The sequence below is a fragment of the Rhyacophila brunnea genome, unplaced genomic scaffold (assembly GCF_057557595.1).
Source record: "Rhyacophila brunnea isolate RB1 unplaced genomic scaffold, BYU_Rbru_1.0 scaffold_10, whole genome shotgun sequence".
Classification (NCBI taxonomy): Eukaryota; Metazoa; Arthropoda; class Insecta; order Trichoptera; family Rhyacophilidae; genus Rhyacophila; species Rhyacophila brunnea.
This window is the reverse complement of record NW_028232752.1, coordinates 10,703,700-10,721,207: the sequence shown is the minus strand read 5'-3', so window position 1 is coordinate 10,721,207 and position 17,508 is coordinate 10,703,700. Positions and strand designations below refer to the sequence as shown.

Sequence of the window (17,508 nt, the reverse complement as noted above, 5' to 3'; positions counted from 1 at the left end):
AGTGTATATAGAATTTTCAGTTGTTGATTCTGCGGTAGATCTTGCTATATATTTTATGAATATGAAAAACAGGGATAAAAGTAATAGGATTCCAGGATTTTATTAAAACTCACAGATTTAAGCCAAATTATTTATTTCTATTCAGGATATAAAATAAATAGGAACATCTATTTTGACATACACTTGTATAAATGCGATTTCAAATACGTTAATCTGGAACATTTAAGGATTGTCTACGTCTAACAACTTAATGAAATTAGCACAGTACAAAAAGAAAATAACATCGAAAAACAAAATAGGAACAAGTCCGTATGGCGTATAGATACATTAATATTACAGGATTTCAAAGGAAAAAAAGACATTTCATTAAAATAAAACAAAATGTTTCTATCTAATGTAAATTATTAAGGTTTACTTATAAGCAGTTTTCTTATAAAACGATTAAAATTTAACTCACATTCATCGATCTAACCAGTCATAACTAGGAATTGCATTACCGGTATTTTCGGTATCAAGATAGCTCTCACGTATATGTTTTTCAAAAATGAATTTAATATTATTTTTTCTTTACTTACTATTATATTATTGTATATTAAATTTAGTGTAGGTATAAGTTTTATGCTGCCAATACGCAAATATATTGACTGATACCAACAAAAGTTTAATAACATTAAAATAAAATCTCTCTTTCGAAAAAGAAAACATTTGTGGCAAATATTTCCTAATTTTTTTAGGTGTATTTATTAATACATCCACTTGAATTATGATTAGTTGTCAGGTAAAGAATAATTATTTGTTAAGTATTGACACAATATATATTTCAAAATATTATTACCAGTGAAGGGAAATAACGCCGCTGGCGATTTTTTTTGCGGCTAGAGCCCCCCCCACCTTGTGGGCGACATGCACCAAAATTAAATTACATAATTTATGTTTTTATTAAATAATTAAATATACATAACACACGACGAATAACCAAATGTACACAATATTCCCATGTATTTGTATAATCAATAAAATAACTAATTAATGTGATACATGAGCTTGTTTCAATGAACGTAAAAGTGTAATATATTATTTGACTTGATATTTGAAAGAGCAACCCGAAGTTCTTGGTCACGACCCTGCAAGCAAGACTTGAGTTAAAAAAACTTTGCTCACCTAGATATGTCGTAGAAAACGTGAGCTGAACTGCGATAGCCTTGTCAAAAATACGAGGATATTCTTTATTAACCGAAATCCAGAAAATAGCCAATGGAACATCGGTGAAGTTCAGTTTTAGCGAAATTTTTCTATAACTATTGATCCAAAGTTCATAATACACCTAACAAACGTTGAATTTCAGAGAGATTTTTGTTTACCCAGACTGATAGTAAATATTTGTTAAATTGGCAGTTCTAAAATATTATGATTTACTTAGGTCGACATAATAAATGTAGGTAGGTACTTTAGGTTGCTATAAAATAGCGTTTAAAATTGATTTTAATAGTCATATTTTATTGATATGTACTTTTTTTCTATAATATGTTTTGATAAATACCGGTATTGATATATTCATTCGGTATTGCAATCCCTAATCATAACCAATGATAACCAGCTATAATTAGTTATAACTAGTTATAACCAGCTTTAACCACTTATAATAAGTCATAACTAGTAAGTCATAACTAGTTTTATAAAGTATTGATAACTGTTGATAGACAACCGTAATTGTTATTATAATGGTTGATGTATTTTTTTATGTATACTTATTTTTCATATTTTTAGAATAAACCGCAAACAGTTTCGTTTTTGTAAATTTAAAAAAATGTAGCAAGCATTATAATATAATTATTCTGTGTATGGCGTGAATATATTGACAAGTCAGAAGACCCCATTTCTCAGGGCAACTATTTGTTAGGTTGGTTTTCTGTAGTAAATCAGGAATGTTTTCAAATTTTAGTTTGTTGAGACTTTACAAACATTAATAATAGAATTTAAAAAAAACATCGAAAAACATACTTAATATAATCTGATTTACCACAGAAAACCAAAAATACAAACAGCTGCCCTAAGAATTGATATTTTTCGACTCATCAATAATATTATTAATCCCATACAGGAAATTATTCACCTTGTTTCCAACTAATTGTAAAAGAAAATAAATTGTCAATTAGCTCGGTTGTGATAACTAATTTTGTGTAGTTTTGATCTCACTTTTGCTATATTTCAGCAATCAGCATAATTTGTTACAACCGGAAATTCTACTCTACCTGATATGTTCAACCAAAATCGCACATTTTAATTAAATCTTCAAACTTGTAACAATTAATGCCTAACCCAGACCAATATTATAATAAATGGTAGCGTAAATAAAATTAATAATTATTCATCAGTAAACTTTTACCACTAGACAATAGTGTGTTTGCACAGATTTAAAAATTGCTGTAAAATTAAACGTAATTTAGACAGTCCACATCGTTACATAATTTTAGATTTAATTATAACATTCCATCAGAGCACGTGTCGATATTTCCGATGGACAGATGCTTGTTTCTCAGTACATAATTATCAAAATGGTTTATATCCGTGGCTGAATTAAACATAATTTGTATGAAAACATTTTAAATACAAAATATTCATAAACAGTTATTTAACAATGTTTAATAATTATTACCGGTATATTCATCTACACTAGGCATTTTAAATCGTACAATAACTGAGAACTTCGGTGACGAATTGTGTTGTTACCTATCAATAAATAAAATTGAAAAATAAAAATAAAAATAAAATTATTGCATCATTCTAAAAAAATGTTTAATTTATTAAACTGTAATTATGTATTTAAATGAAATATTACATAATATGAAAATATCTACTACATATTACAGGTTTTACATATTGATTAGCTATTATTATGGGATTTTAACATATTATTATAAAATATAAGCCTATAAAGCATTCTTATATGACTAACTTGGAATATTGCTAGTAACATTATAGATGTTATGTATTGTAATACCTAGACATTACTGTAATTAAAATAAAAACAGAAGTTTACATATTATGAAAGTTTTGATAAAAATAATAAGCACCTGTGTGATATATTACCTATACCTTTTTCTTTTGATTGAATGAAATTGAATAAACTAATTTCTAATGATAATGCATTATTATGATATTTTGTACCAGTGTTTTTCAAACTGTGATTCATACTCAAAAAATAAGAGCCCCATCTTTGTCTCAAGGCCATAAAAATAGTTATTGTCAATATCAATATACTGTGAGGTTTGGAAAGGGATGGTCGATAAAAATCAAAAATATTTTATAAATTTAATAAAACACATTTTATAATTAAATATCATAATTGCGAATGAACTGGCAATGGCTGGCCAGGTATGTTGCTTGGCAAGAAAACAATATATGATACCCTAGGAACCCTAAAAAAATATAAGGATGACTTAAAAATTGCTGGATTGATCTTCTTCTTTGTGTGCCATATCCGTTATCAGACGTCGGCGATGAATTTGGCCATTTGGCCCCTGTCCGTCACTGCTCTGAATAGGGATGGAGTGCTGAGCTCAAACCAGTCCCTGAGGTTTTTGAGCCAGGACGTTCTTCTTCTACCAGGGCCTCGCTTACCGGAGATCTTCCCTTGAATAATGAGATGTAGAAGGCAATACTTCTCGCGATGCCACATGATGTGGCCAAAGTTTGCCTTTTTCCTGGTTTTTATTAGTTTGACTATTTATTTGGTCTTTTTCATCCTTGACATCACCTCGACATTTGTAACTTTGTCCTTCCAGCTGATACGAAGCATGCGCCTATACACCCACATTTCAAAAGTTTTTTGAGAATCCTTTCTGTGAGCGTCCAAGCCTCTACTCCATATAAGAGGACCGAGAAGACGTAGCATCTCACCATTCTAGTTCTGATTCCCAGGTGTATATCATGGCTACATAATATTTTTTTTTAGACGAGTAAACGCCACCCTGGCTTTCTCGATCCCCAAGTATATAATGGAATGTGTTCTCTCTAATTTATGCTTTAAGCTGGATTGATAGAATCATCGAATTCTACGTATGTACATGGCAGCGATGAATGGGACATCTGGGCGCCACAAAAATTAGGCACCGTACTATAGAATGATATAAATAGATGTTCGTCACGATTTTATACAGAAAGTAGAAAAGAACATTAATCAGTTTCTATCTACTACATAGTAGTTTTAATTCAGTTTGCTCTTAACACAATGTTTTTATTGCGGATTGAGAATTATCATGCCTGAGGCTTTATACAAAAAATAAAATAATTCTCTTCTCTTTGGAACTTAAACGCATGTGCATATTTACATTTTCACCGCATATTAAATAATGATATAATAATTATAATGTATATTTTACAAGTACGAACAATTCACGAACGTCTATTTATTTTCGAATTTCATTTGATTGCGTGGCGCCCAATTGTCCCGACGCCGAATCGTCCTATACCCGCGATAAACTAGAAACTGAAAAGAGTAGAAGAAACTAAAAGATGTCAACATACAGCAGTGATTTGATCTCGGCTGATGTTGATGAATATTAAATAATTGCCGAATTTTTTAAGTAGATTTATTTTGTTAAACAAAAACAAATTCAGAATATTACAGTGACAAAATATCCACATATAATATTTCTATTTAGGTGCTTTTGATAGTAGATGGGTATATTCGTAAAGTCTAAAGTAGTTTGACTATACTGCACATTTGTGAAACACTGGTTTATGCAACAGTTTATATTGAAATATGAATTTATTAAAAATAATAAAATTAATGAGTCATTTATCAGTATAGAATGCTGAAAATATTATGTTCACAAATATTGGATTAATAAAGCTTTATTTTTGGTCCTAGGCAATACAATTAATGCTGTTATTGCAAATTTTGCAAAATGCATTAACATACTGTATATACAAATAAAATATATTTGTTCAATAGTTCAGCGTTTGTCTGAAAATAAATTAACGTTCATAATGAATTCTCCCTGATAAAGACAAATACTCTTGAAACCAAAAAGGGTTCGCTTTTTTATAAATAACTTGATGCTATTATTATTATAAATCAATAAACTTTTGAATAGCGCATAAGTATATTATTTTGTGTGATTAATAATTGCATTGAAACAGTACACTTTAGTAGGTATAACTGGTATATTTAAAAAATAAATTCATTTAGGCATATATTTTCAAAAACAGACAAATCCACAAATTTTTTTTACCGTATCCGATCCTTATCATCTCGAGTGGATCTTGTATTATTTTTTTTTTACGAGAAATGGATGCTGGCCACTTGCTCAACTATTAGGTCCATACTCTGACTCCAAACACAAATTGAAAAACAATTTGTGTATTTATGAGACCCAAGATTCGAACCTGAGACCCTCGAAATTATACGACGATGCATAAGCCACTTGACCATCGTGAATATATTATTTTGTGGTAAGAAGTATTCTATATAAATTATTAAATTCACACGTATTTAGGTGTTTCTGACCCCTTCTTTCTTCCATTGAAAGGTTTTATTACAACATTTTTTACCTCCATGTTTAAATCATTTTTGATCCCCCCTAATTAATCGTTTAAGCCTACTTAAGTGATTAATTTCATGTTCAATTTCATTTATATATTAGCCAATAAGCCTTAACTTTAAATAAACAAAATAATAAAAAAATACATTGAATACATACATAAGAATTAAAATTGTACCATTTTAGGATGATGATTTCTGTAAGTTTAAACAAATGTGTACTTTCGGCAGTTTTAGTAAATTATATTATACCTATCGATAATTATAATAATATATTGTGTGAAATTACACAAAGAAAGAATGTAGTTTTGCAAATTTTTTAGCGTTATGTGGACTTATCGGTTTTTGAAAGCAAACGCCTCGAATTGCTACACGATGAAATAACACAAAGTAGCAAATATAACTTAAAATTTTAATTTTCTTAATAAACGATACTTATGGCACTATTTTTATATTTTAATTACCTACTTAATTATATCTTAAAAACCAATGTATTTAATCAGGTAATAACAACAATTTTATAACTAAATCCATAGCTATGTATTATGACTATATGATATTTGACAATGACAATAATAATGAATAAACTTGATTATGTATGATTATGTACACGAATGATGGGCCTGATTACTTTAAAGTTTCAAAAATAGAATTATCCCATATATTATGATAATTAGGATAGTTCTACATTTGATACCAGATGACTCCTTAATTCTATGGTATCATAAGCGATATTCTAAAAAACTATTGATTTCTTATATTTATTTTATCATTTATTCAATTTTTGATATGTTTGATATAATTGCATTTCATGAGACATATTTTTTCTGTTTTAAATACTGACACAGCGACAAATCAAACAAATTCATCTAAGTTTTCTGATGAAAAGCCAGTATATAATTTTATTTATATTTAGTTTTATCAAAGCTTCTGTACGATGTATTATTATTTATGTACGTCAGAGCCAGTGTATCTCAAGTCCAAAATAATTTATACAAAAAAGATTTCAAAAAATCTACGTCCTAAATTATAGCATACATACGGTATTATGGTTATAGGAATTATATGTTTTTTTTATGAATACACTCAAAACATAAATTATCTATGAAATATAATAATATTTTTATAATTTACATACTAACTCTATAATCAGTAAGATCGATCTTGAGACAAACTGGTACTAAGGTACATATTTAAACGGAAATATATTTAAAACCAATAACTTTTTAACTAAAAATGTAAATAAGTAATCATGATGTATCTATCAATGCAATAAAGACAATTTTAAACACATAAAAAAGAACAAGAAAATTAGCCTGACTGGAGAATAATAAACCTGAGAGCCAGACTATCTTACCACCAAAAAATAACAATTTTGGAAAACGCAGTATATGATTATCCCTGCTCTTTAATTTATGGGTTCACCTGTACAAACATATTTTTTAGTTAATTTGGATTTAGGACACTCTGGTTCTGAGTTACATTTGTTTTTGTCGCGAAAAAATAATTTTTTATTCGACGGTTTTCAAGTTTGTATCATAATGCTCTTAATTCATATTATTCTGAAACACATTTGCCGAAGCCAGTCTTTCTCAAATTATCTATCTTTAAAAATATATTAAATATATATTTTCCTAAATTAAATGGGTTCAAACTCACTGACATACGTACATGCATAACATCTTAATATTGTATAGCCTACTTTCATTAAGTGATGAATTATTTTTTTCTGCAGTGATATATTTACACATTATTTAGTCGAAAAATATGTTTATTTATCGTTTTTTCGTATAAGTTATCAATAAAAATAACTTTTTAGTGCCTGTAAAATGGCAAATATTGCTCCAATATTAAATAAGCATGGCTTGATTTTAATTTCATTAGAATTAATATCATCATAATCTTCATCTTCGAGTTCCTGTTTTCCTCTTAGCTTGAGATCTGAAAAAAAGTACAAAAATTCTCAATTCATATTAATTTTACATTTTTTATTTTTATTAATAACCTCATAATTTCTTCACTAAGGCCTCACTTTTTCCGTTAATTTATTTTATTATTTATTTTTATTTTATTTATGAAGGAAACAAACAGTAACATATTTATTACAAAAATTTAAAATATAATAATGAAAAGTTATTGCAACCAGCAAAGTTTCCATGTATACATTATAATATAGTTAAGCCTAACAAGATAGAGAGTAAGAATAACATAAATATAAAGAAATTACATAAACAATTACATGAGAAAAATGAGGAAGAATAATGAATAATTAAATTATATACTTACAAAAAAAAGTAACATAAAAAAAATAATATATAGGTATATATATATATATATATATATATATATATATATATATATATCTATTTATACAAAATTTTGGAGATAGTGCGTTTAAATGAAACAGGTGAATTATTAAAAGGATCAACGGTGGAGAAATACATATTATAATTTAAACAAGAGCGCTGAACAAAAGAGTTTTGTGCATAATTAGAACCGCTACGACTAATATGGTACAATGTTTGGTTTCACGTAAATCTTGATGGACAATGGAAACCCACCCCTCGAGAGGTTTGGTGAGGTAACAAAACCATTGATAATTTTAAAAAGAAAATATTGATCATATATAGATCGTCGACTTTCCAAAGATGGTACCATAAAAGTTGCGGTCGAAATAGAATTAGGTAAATCATAACAGTAAGCTTTAAAATTGACGTGCTTACAAAATCGCTTTTGTACCGCTTCGAGACGATTTATGTATGTAACGTAAAGCAAACTCAACTATGGGTTTAACATTAATGAGATTATATTTCATTTTTCGCCTTTTGTAATTATGGTGTACTTTGGCGGTCTCGTTGTAGAGGGATGAGACCGCGGTAGTAGGATGGTCAAGAGTTGTAGATGGATAGTCGTCAGCAGGAGAGATGAGAAGTCGAAATTTCATGATTGCTCCGATGGATAGAGGAACGTGTTTTATTTGCAGCGTAAACAGTCGGTACAAAAGTATCATGTCACAAGAGTTATGTTACAATACTGATGATACTGTTCCGAGGTATAAGTGTCGGTAGAATGAAATGTTTTACGGAGCGATACAGAGACTGAGATACTAACAGACCGGGTAACCTGGTATTTATAATTGAGTGACATGTCCAATCAATTATGATCTGCTATTTATTGACATACGCACTATTGAATAATAATATGTTGGAATGACTATTCAATAAATTGCGGATCAGCTATTTTATTGAGTGTGCGATAATTGAAAAATTCACTGACTATCATTGACAATAAATGCGAAGAAATAATATTCTAATTATTGAGTTCAGTTATTTCGTTGAGTTTACGATAACTGGATACTGGCTGATTCTACATGAAAATGAGTATGAATAAATCATATTATAATTGACATTTGGGTCACAGGAATCTAACGACGGCCACATATGTTTGCAAAAAGAAATATTATTCTCGCAGCCAGTGACGTCCCTAGATAAAATGCCGCCCCTAGGCAGCGCCAAAGAGCCGCACCATTTTTTTAATACAGTACTTAGATACTTTTTATCACCCTTTCATGACTTATCTAAGAAATGTGTTGTATATTGTATGGATACATTACTAACTACCACTAAATCTAATTTAAACGCCATCTATACTTCAATAAGCAAAATTACGGGTCCGTGGTTTCAGATACATTTAAAAATACACCTGACAACTATCAAATCTTGCAAATGACTGGCAAAAATATTTGGATAAATTAAATACGTAAGTACTTATGTACCTACCTATAATTTAAATATAATTCGCAAATCTGCACGTGTCATTGCTGGTCATTAAGGACGTGACGTCCAAGGACAATATAAGTAGACTAGATATCGCGAACCCGATAGAAAAATTACAGTCCTGTTAAATCTATTATGATAATTAATACATTTTGTTTTCAATCAGTGAGCTGATTTTTTTAATGGAAAGATATTTCCGTTATTACTAAGTTAAGGTACCTATTTCTATATATATCTAATGATTCTCCTCGATTTGCCGCCTTTAAAGTAACTGCCGCCCCCAAGTGACGCTCAATCTGCCTAGTCCCACGGAACGTCACTGCTTGCAGCCCTAAATGTGCTTAATAGTTTTTTTGGCGATTATCTAAAAATCCTTAAAGGTAATGGATATACCGACATTGAAACTAACAGACTCATATTATTATAATATTATCCACCTTGTATTATTTTAATCGTCCGATTCTAAATTACTTATACTATTTTTGTATTGAAAATGTTATTTTAGGTGACATACTTTAAATATACAATCAGTGAAAATAAAAATAAACAAAAGAAAATAATGAAGTCATTTTAAAAATGTTATGTTTATGACAAACGAAAACAGAGTTTGAATTTATTTACCTTGCGAACCGCCAACTCCACCCACAATGTCATTTGAATCTATCGCGTTTGCGGTTTTTCGATTTTTTCCTGAAATACATCAAAACATTTTAATTTTAAACAAAAATACTTTTGTGAATGATTTATAAATAATGCAATACTCACCCGATGACTATTTTTTTGATAAAAATTTTTCACAAAAGGTTTAAATAAAATTGTATTATATTATCTATAATACGAAGTCAATAGTAGTTGCCAAATGCAGATATGTATGTATTAAGGCTATAACTTCAGCTGGGGAACGGTCTAAAACGATCGTGACAACGCGACGCGAAGATTGTGCAAACAACGCGTGCAGAACAAAACATAATTTGTCATAAAAATTCAACATGCGTCCAAATGATATGTTTATTGTTCTATTAGTAATAATAATAATAATTATTAATATATTTGTTGACATGACGTTTTCTTTTTCAAGTAAATGGGTAACGTTTTTTAGTCATCTTTACACGATTTAAGAATTCATTCCCCCGACGCCACCACAAAACAAATTGACGTGTTCACAGCTGAACTTTTGCTCTCCGATTGACAGCGAATCTGAAATTTCGTCGCACGTATAGTTGAAAATTATTTGCCGTTTCACTGAAGTATGCTCTTAAGGCGATGTCTTTACATACCAGAGGCACTTAGCGGAAAAATACGAAGCTTGCAGTTTGAGACATTTTATTTGTAAATTTACAATTTCAACTGTATTAATAAAATATATCTCAAAATATTAAAAAAAAATATTTCTATTTTAAGGGGGGACATGCTCGTCGAAGGTCAAAATTGAGTTTTTATTGTATATTCAAACCATGATCCTGGACACTCCTTAAACGTTGTAGATAATCTATTTATATAATTTTGAAGCCTTATTATCCTTTATAGTTATTTTAAACATTTGATGACTGCATGAAGTATTTTTGTTACATAAAATAGTATTTTTTTAAACCTCTCGCTCTAATGTTTTAGAATATAGTCATATTTCGGTACATAACTGTGCAGTGGTGTTAAGATTTTTTACATTTATTAATTTTTAAACGCATTTATAAAACCATTAGCATAATTTATTACGAGATAATTTTTGTAAAATATTCACGATAAAAAATTATATTGATAATCTCTGTGATCCCAAATTTGACAAGAATTAGGCATTTTATTATTCAAAAAATCGGCAAGATTAACACATTTCAAGATGATTCTAAAGATATTTATTATAAGCTATGTCTTTGACCATTCAAGTGTGATAAACATCTTATGAATAATGATTGCTTTATAATAATTATTGACCTAAGAATAAGGTAGTGTTTTTTTGAAATACGCCATTTTTTTTGTCATTCCCTAGTGGTTAAGCTACAACATACGGCCGTAGCCATAAATTGACAAACTATAATTGAAGTAGGGAGTAAAATGATATTGACGCGCGTGTTTGAACATGTACCGTTTAAAAAAAAATTAAAAAAAATTCGGTTAGGTACATGTTCAAACACGCGCGTTAACATAATTTTACTCCCTACTTTAATTATAGTTTGTCATTTTATGGCTACGGCCGTATGTTGTAGCTTAACTACTAGGGAATGACAAAAGAAATGGCGTATTTCAAAAAAACACTACCTTATTCTTAGGTCAATAATTCTTACAAAGCAATCATTATTCATAAAATGTTTATCACACTTGAATGGTCAAAGACATAGCTTATAATAAATATCTTTAGAATCATCTTCAAATGTGTTAATCTTGCCGATTTTTGAATAATAAAATGCCTAATTCTTGTCAAATTTGGGATCACAGAGATTATCAAAATAATTTTTTATCGTGAATATTTTACAAAAATTATCTCGTAATAAATTATACTAATGGTTTTATAAATGCGTTTAAAAATTAATAAATGTAAAAAATCTTAACACCACTGCACAGTTCTGTACCAAAATATGACTATATTCTAAAACATTAGAGCGAGAGGTTTAAAAGAATACTATTTTATGTAACAAAAATACTTCATGAAGTCATCAAATGTTTAAAATAACTATAAAGGATAATAAGGCTTCAAAATTATATAAATAGATTATCTACAACGTTTAAGGAGTGTCCAGGATCATGGTTTGAAAATACAATAAAAACTCAATTTTGACCTTCGACGAGCATGTACCCCCTTAAGTCAAAGATAAACTTACAATTGAAAAAAAAATTAAAAGAGCCCATCATATTATTATGACATATTATTTTATGGTCATATTTATTATTAAAATTTAGTTTTCTATGTTGTACCTATCTAAGAGATTTTTGACTAATTCATAGTTTTAATATTTTTTATATTTATTTAAAAAAACATCGATTTTTATAAAAATATAAATGTGAATAACTTGAAATCCTTTTTATTTATATGATATTATCTTATTTAGGTATGGTCCCAATATTGCTTGTTTGTCTTAATTCTTCTAAATTGTCAGCTACGGTGACAAGGTTAAGCGTTGATTTAGGATCCTTAGTATGACTATGGATCTGGCTCTAAGAATAAAAAAACAACAACAGCACTATTTGTTGAGACATTGCCTAAAAAAATAATAATACTATGTATTTCTTTTATTCAACGAATAATTCATAAGATTTAAGAATGTATCATTCTAATTATTGAACATACATAATTTTGAAAAACACTTTCTGAGAGAATATATTAGAACCAATAGAAAAAATCTTTTTTTGAAAAAAGTAAGCCACCCCGGCGCGGGCGAGGAATCGAACCCTGCATCTCTCGGGTCTACGCCCCATCCGTGCATTACCACTATGCTACGCAATGACATACTAATTGCAACAAATTTTAACTATTGGTCAATTTTAATACCTACTCATCAGCGCTCTTCCAAATCAAGCTAATTTGGCAATGAGTTTACAATGAGTTGGCAATGCGCTACTTTGGCAATGAAGCAATGAGCCCCGAGATATGCAGGGTTCGATTCCCCGCCGGGGTTGCTTACTTTTTTCAAGAAAAGATTTTTTCTATTGGTAATATAGTCTCTCATAAAGCGTTTTTCAAAATTATGTATGTTCAATAATACTATCGACTGAGATATTATTTTATTTCAGTTGAGTTAAACTGTTCTATGTGAATTCTTCTGGTGGTCTCTTTTTTAGCCTTTTGGAATTTTCATATAAAGGAAGAAGGTAACAGAATTAGATGAAGCTATATTCAGCTAATTATGACTAATAATTTATTTTGACAATATTATTCATATAAATTTGTTTTACCTTTCTTTCCATTTGATTCAGTGTCTGACTTCTGTGTAGTTCGGGCCACAGCTGGAAAAAATAAATAGTATTAAAGAACCACAGTATCTATTGAATATAAATTACTTGAATGCCAAGTACGATAACTTCAGAAATTTTTTTCGAGTACTCAAATAAGAAGAAAATAAATAAAAATTTATTACTCCAAGATTTGATTTTCCGATTCAGTAGGCGGCTAAAAATTGCGACCTTTTGACGTTGATTTTAGTAAAAGTCAACGTATTATTAATTTATTTTTTGTTAACTGTCAATTCATGGTGGAACTGCATTGTATATTGTTTTAATTTAATAAAACGCATTTTTTTTGTAGTACTTATTCAACTTTTAATCAATAAATTAGGACCGGTTTCGTCCGCCTCAGAGGGACATTTTCAACTGAATGAACTTCAGTATTAATCTTCAACATCTTCAATATTATAAATGTTGATTCTTCAATACCAGGCTATCATTCTCTTTTGAATAGTTATTCTATTGACATGTTTAATACTTTCCATTCAGGCACTCAAGCACTGCATTTTTTTCTGCTGTCTACCTACTCAATTAAATTTGTTCTCAAATTTTTATTTACCATACTGTAATATTTTATTAATATACATAAGTAACAAAATTAATGGATATACAGAATTTTAAGAACGAATTTACTGGCACTAATAGTATGTTAATTTAACTATCGCCTGTTCACACGTACTAGCGCTGACTATTTCGCGAATCTTATTCTTTAAGCGTAATACCCCGTTTACACGTGCATGGATGTACTGCTGATAGTACGTATTATCACGGCCATAACAAGAGAATTCACATCTAAACATGTATTATTATGCAAGTTGCAATATTGCATGCATTAATCAAAAAAGTTTGGAAGCTTCTGAATTTTCACGCGACTTTTGGGATTATTTGATATCTGCGCCTGCGATGTAAATCGATAGTGACGAACCTGCCGGTAAAAAAATGAACTACACTGTGCAGACTCGTTCTAAGCTTAACCAATTTACACAACCTGTCAAATAGTACTATAAAATGACAATATCCCGTCTCTCTTACTCTTGAAGAATGAGACTGGCGAGACAGTCAACACTTTTACGTGTAAAAAGTTATTATCGAGATAGTTTAAAATACACACTATTGCTGTAAGTAAATTCATGCATATGTACAGGCGCTGTAAATGAGACGCGTTGTTGTCATTGTATAGTACTATTTGACTGGTTGTGAAAATTGGTTAAGGTCAAAAATGTTCTGCGCGATGTGGTTTGTTTCTTTTTTCGGAAGATTTGCCACAAACGTTCTACTGTGCATGCGCATACGTCATGCAAGTTCCAACTATCGCGTGATTTTTTAAAAATCTTGCAACTTCTACGATAATACGTGTTTACACCTACATTTTCTTGTTATGGCCGCGATAATAGGTACCTACGTACTGTCAACAGTAAAACCATACACGTGTAAACGGTTACATGCAAATTGTATGTAAAACATTTCACCGTGCCACAGTTTGCCGTAAACTTTCTTATCGGGAAGAGATGACTGGATTCTATACGGTCTCTAATTTTATTAGAATCAATATGAAAATTAATTCAATTTTTATAGCTGATTTTGGCAAAATTCATAAATTAAAGAATGAAATCCTAACCTAAAAAATAATTCAGTATAACGGAAATTTTCAAAATTTGTTTGCTGCTGGCTTCCTGTAAAGATTAAACCGACAAGAATCGTGTTTTATTTAAACATGAATTTTATGTCAGTACTATACGACCCAAAGAGGTTGGAAGGTCTTTAACACAATCGCTGCGTACCTTTTAATTACTTTTTAATTACCGCATTTAAATAACATGTTAATTGGATCGATCGGCCGCTTAACGGGGACACGGCAGCCGTGTCATCCGCGTCGAATGAGTTAATATAATATGGCCATATATTTCCGATACAAAATTTCACTACGGTGAACGGTGAACGGCATACGTACAAGTTTCCGGATACGCATGTGAACAGGGTATAAGAATAGATACAGCCGATATAATGATATAAATTACGAAAAAAAAAATGTATATTATAATAAATTATATGCTGAAAAAATATTGGTTATTTTATGAATTTATTAAGAAATGGGGCTCGGTAGGTACGTTTAAGAAAATTTTTGAAAGAAGTAATGGATGTGTGTACATCAATCAGGTAATATTTATATTATATAAAAGTATACTTTACCTCTTTTTCATATAAAACATGTAAACATACATACTCTGGTATTCTAAGTATGAAAATGTCTTTGAGTCGATAAAAATAATGAAGGGTATTCACATTATAAAAAATCTATCAGGTAAGTAGCAGCATGAGATCTAAAAGCAACCCATTTTAACAAAAAACGACGTTCAAAAGAACGCAATATCTGAGTTAAAAAAGTAAGTATTCAATGAATAAAAAGGACAATGGGGGAGAGTATTAGAAGTTGGGAGATTCCCAAGGGGATGTAAATTTTTACAATAATTACAGGACTGCCTAATTTCTTTGCGATACTGACTATACATACACTGTGTGCTTTTTTAAAAATATATATATAGCTAATAGACTCCCCATTTTTAAAAAAATCACTTAGATTTAATAAACTAAAGTATGTAATATAATAATAATTTTTAATTAACTATATTTTATTTTATTCAACGAATAATTCACAAGATTTAAGAATATACCATTATTATTATTGAACATACATAATTTTGAAAAACACTTCTGAGAAAATTTATTATAACCAATAGAAAAAATCTTTTTGAAAAAAGTATGGATCGAACGAAAAAGCAAAAATATTATGAATTAAATTGTAGAGGTTTTATATATAACTCTACAACTATCGTGTTGTTGTCTATGGTCATTGATAGACCATAGACAATGACGCAAAAAAAACACAGTTGTCATTGACACTTTCTATAATGTAGTCGGCACGCGCCACTGTTCCGCGTCTCTCACCATATTATCTAAATTCCAAAATTAGGCATTTCAACTGAAACTAAAATCAATATGACAATCATTATTCATTTCTTAGTGTCGTGTTACCGAACTTTATTACTATAAAATAAAACCAAGAAAATACCAACTCGTGTATTTTTCATCACTGCCCGAACATATTATGTCAACCATCTGAACTTAAACATAACATCGGTGGTAAGAATAACACTACGTATATCCCCCCGATAAAATACAATTCAAATCGTGAAGTGTATGAAAAATGGAAATTATTGGAAGCCCTACCTGCAAACATTACATCGTTGCTTCTTTCACATTATCACAAGGCAAACGCGCCTTTAAATGTCATTAAAAAATAAATTGCTACGGCAAGTCCACACCCCGCTTTGAGCTTGAATAAAAGGAAAACTTAAAAATATATTTTACATCGCATTCCAAATCCACCGGATTTTTGGAATGTAAAGAGACCTCCCTTTGCCGCTTCAGGTGGACCCTTTCATGTTCACAATCATGGCTTACTGTATGATAAGTACCAGGGATTGCAATAAAAATAATTTCCGGGATTCTGGAATCAATATTCCCGATACCTGTTATAACATCCCGGAATCGGTTAAATTATAATTTTATCGTATTGAAAGATCTAACGTTTACTTCGTAATAATTTATGATAGTTTATAAAATATGTTTATTCCTTGGTATTTTCCATATACTGGTACTAAAAATCCTTTACTACAAGCATTCTTCTCACTGAGTTTAAACATACATGAATACCAAAACTTAAAATTGAGTTTATGTAATCTTATTATCAATTTAATATGGTAATAATAAACTATCAGTTAATAATGTGATTTGTGGGAACAAAATATTAATAATAATATTGTGAAAAATGGGAAGGTAGTATTTGAGTTTTAAAAAAATGACAATTAATTAATGTGTTATTATAACCGTTAATATTTAAATTTTATTTATCTATGGAAATTAAAAAAAAATATTTATTTTAAGGTAATTTAAGGGTATTTTATTTATGTGCTGAATATTATTAAAATTATTATACATATAAATAATTATTATTTTTATGTTCATTGGTTTGCAAATTCTAAAAAATGTTACTTTTTATTAAGAGTTAGGAAACGAAATTTTGACTTCATTGGTCACATCATGTAAAAAAAATAAGCAATGCTTATGGTAAAGCTCAGGAAGAAAAAGCTTTTTAAGATAGTGATTAAACCAAACTGAAAAATAAGTCTTCAGAGTTGCAATGCAATAAAAAAGGAGATTAAGATAATTATGTATCATTATGAACCTTTAGTT

At 29.4% G+C, this 17,508-nt stretch overlaps 1 protein-coding gene across 1 annotated transcript in view; it reads right to left on the bottom strand.

Annotated features, from left to right (window-relative positions):
- Window positions 1-7,224: 7,224 nt before the first annotated feature.
- Window positions 7,225-17,508, bottom strand: part of LOC147078873 (neurotrimin-like) — a 299,771-nt gene continuing 289,487 nt past the window's right edge. The window contains exons 8-10 of the mRNA XM_085950714.1: window positions 13,207-13,257; window positions 9,943-10,011; window positions 7,225-7,486 (exon numbers count right to left, since the gene is read on the bottom strand). Of these exons, the coding sequence (XP_085806840.1) occupies window positions 7,344-7,486; window positions 9,943-10,011; window positions 13,207-13,257 (263 nt within the window). The 3' untranslated portion in view covers window positions 7,225-7,343. The remainder of the gene's footprint in view (window positions 7,487-9,942; window positions 10,012-13,206; window positions 13,258-17,508) is intronic.